Genomic DNA, 2,598 nt, shown 5'->3' with positions numbered 1-2,598 from the left:
ATACGCTCGAAAAATCCTTGAGGAAGCCGGTATGACAAATTGTAATCTCGTGCCTGTACCCATGGAAATTAATATCCGGCTGTCAAAATCAATACAATAGAAAGGGATCGATGAGAGAGAGTTTAGAAGAAGCATAGGGTGTCTTAGGTATCTATTACATACTCGACCTGATCTCTCATTCAGTGTGGGAGTTCTTAGTAGATACATGCAAGAGCCTAAGGTTTCTCATGGTGTGGCCTTAAAACAAGTACTTAGGTACTTGCGCGGAACAACTAATCAGACCAACATTTCCTTGAATGGATCTCCTTCCTCATCTCCTGTAGCAGGAGAATCGAACCCTAATCATGGGTTTTTCCAACGGATCGTCACCACGGCTGATGAGCAGCGAAAGGTATTCACTTTAGGGTTTTAAATGGGTTTAATCTGATTGGCTGACTGATAGGATAGGAATCTAAATTGGTTATTAGTTAACATTAGCTAGAAGAATCCAAGAAAAATTGCAAAAAGTGTTGGATTTGGATTAAGCTTGACAATAGCTTAAGACACAAGCTATCCTAATCCTAGTGAGATATGATTTTGTAATAGAATTAGGAAATAAGGAAAGATTGTTATGCTAATAGGATTAGGAGTTATCTAGTCTTATAAATAGAGATGCATGTGTTGTTACATCTCTTGTGAATTGTGAGAGCATTACTTGTGATTTGTGACCTAAAGATTTGAGTGATTAATAAGAGAAGACTTTAACAAAAAGTTCTAATAAAAAGTTCCAATCGGTTTCTGTAACAATAAAGGTTAAGACTTTATAACTATTTGATAAGTGCAATGTGTAACTACAAAGGTTAAGACTTTGTAACTATTTGATAAGGGCATTGGCTTATCTGTGTGTGTGTGTTTCTATGCAGACCTTATCTACTGGAACGGTGATACTGTTCTCTGCAGTAGATGTTCTTTTGCTTAACCCGCTTCTTGCATCACCTGCTTATGCTACCTTTCAAACCGTAGCTAAATCCGGTTGGCTAACAAGTGCCTGGACCGGTTTCCTCGCTGGTTGCTTACACACACTCTCAGGACCAGACCACCTCGCTGCTCTAGCTCCGCTTTCGATCGGACGCACTAAAATGGAGAGTGCTTCTGTCGGAGCTCTCTGGGGATGTGGGCACGACGCTGGTCAAGTCATCTTCGGTTTACTGTTTCTGCTACTCAAAGACGGGCTCCACATCGAAGTGTTGCAAACTTGGGGTACAAGAATCGTGGGGTTGACACTTGTCATCATAGGAGTAATGGGAATCAAAGAAGCTTCCGAAGTAGTAGTACCTTGTGTCGCCTTAGAAACCGGCATGGTAGCAACGGAAAAAGAGGCCTTGATGCCTCTCCCAAGAAGAAGAAAATAGGGCTTGCTACATTTGCGACTGGAGTGGTTCACGGGTTACAACCAGATGCTCTGATGACTGTGTTGCCTGCATTGGCTCTGCCGTCTCGGTTAGCTGGGTTTGCGTTTCTTATAATGTTTCTGGTTGGTACGGTGGTGGCAATGGGGAGTTACACAGCGTTTATTGGGTCTTGTTGTGAGGCATTGAAGGAGAAGATGCCAAGGATCACAGAGAAGCTAACTTGGGTTTCGTCTATAATGGCAATAGGTCTTGGTTTGGGTATTGTCATCAGCCCTTTCTTTGGTTTTAACCTCTACTGAGAAATTAAAAGCCTCTTCAGGTAAATGAGATGAGTTGAAACATTTGTAGCTCTAGATGACAAGAGAGTTTTTCTTGATCCATTCATTTTACTAATAGTACTTGCATGAATAAAATGCATATTCGTATAATGTAAAAGAAATATTAACATGATTTTAACATAACTAGGTGGTTGTCCGCGAGTGCGCGGAGTAGAGATAGTTTTAAAAGTTTTAAACATATTTCAGATTTTATTTATTTTAATTATTTTATTACTTTTTAAAAGTATAAGTATGATTTTGTAATATTTTATTAGATTTTTATCAACAACTATATATGATTGATTAAGATTATCGTCCATTAAGAATGAGAACTTCATTTTTAAAAAAAACTTTAGTTAAAAAAAAAGAAATATATATATATAGTAGGATTAGCTTATAGACCAATTTTTTTTTGTCTAAAAATTATTAAAAACTCCAAGAAACAGGAACTTAGATGACAAATAAATCCAGCTTACAATTAAAGTATAAGACATAAATGTTATTAAGAAGAAACATAACTATATATATGTGGATTTTCATAAATTAAATAAATTTTCAAGTATTATTTTTTCAAGTAATATTTTTTCAAGTAAGAAGAAAGTTGTGTTATTAAGAAGAAACATAACTATTTTTTCAAATTAAATAAATAGTGTTTGTATTTAATACGATAACAAAAAGTTCCATTTTATATGGAAAGTTGTGTTAATTCTAAACCATGAAAGAGTTAACTATTATTAGATGTATAGTTTAACTCTCTCATGATAATTTTTATTTTAAATAGAACTAGATCTCGATCCGCGCAACCGCGCGGGTTTTTGTTTTCATTTATTTTTATATTAATATTTTATTTTCAATTTTAAATTGGTATATATTATAATATATGTGTCTAT

At 35.3% G+C, this 2,598-nt stretch overlaps 1 protein-coding gene across 1 annotated transcript; it reads left to right on the top strand.

Annotated features, from left to right (window-relative positions):
* The first annotated feature begins 205 nt into the window (after positions 1 to 205).
* Positions 206 to 1,690, top strand: LOC106436082. Its single transcript, XM_048749925.1, has 3 exons — positions 206 to 391; positions 903 to 1,189; positions 1,276 to 1,690. Exons 1-3 carry the CDS (start codon positions 206 to 208, stop codon positions 1,688 to 1,690), a joined length of 888 nt encoding a protein of 295 aa, XP_048605882.1.
* The last annotated feature ends 908 nt before the right edge of the window (positions 1,691 to 2,598 follow it).

This window comes from Brassica napus, chromosome C3 (genome assembly GCF_020379485.1).
Source record: "Brassica napus cultivar Da-Ae chromosome C3, Da-Ae, whole genome shotgun sequence".
Lineage (NCBI taxonomy): Eukaryota > Viridiplantae > Streptophyta > Magnoliopsida > Brassicales > Brassicaceae > Brassica > Brassica napus.
The sequence above is the reverse complement of the archived record's forward strand: the minus strand, read 5'-3'. Positions and strand labels throughout refer to the sequence as shown.

Excerpts from the sequence above, each read along its gene's own strand:
- LOC106436082 (XM_048749925.1), top strand. The coding sequence starts at position 206 with ATGCAAGAGCCTAAGGTTTCTCATGGTGTGGCCTTAAAACAAGTACTT. Across the intron at positions 392-902 it reads CGGCTGATGAGCAGCGAAAG|ACCTTATCTACTGGAACGGT; the intron begins GTATTCACTTTA and ends GTTTCTATGCAG. Across the intron at positions 1,190-1,275 it reads CAAGTCATCTTCGGTTTACT|GAGTAATGGGAATCAAAGAA; the intron begins GTTTCTGCTACT and ends TTGTCATCATAG.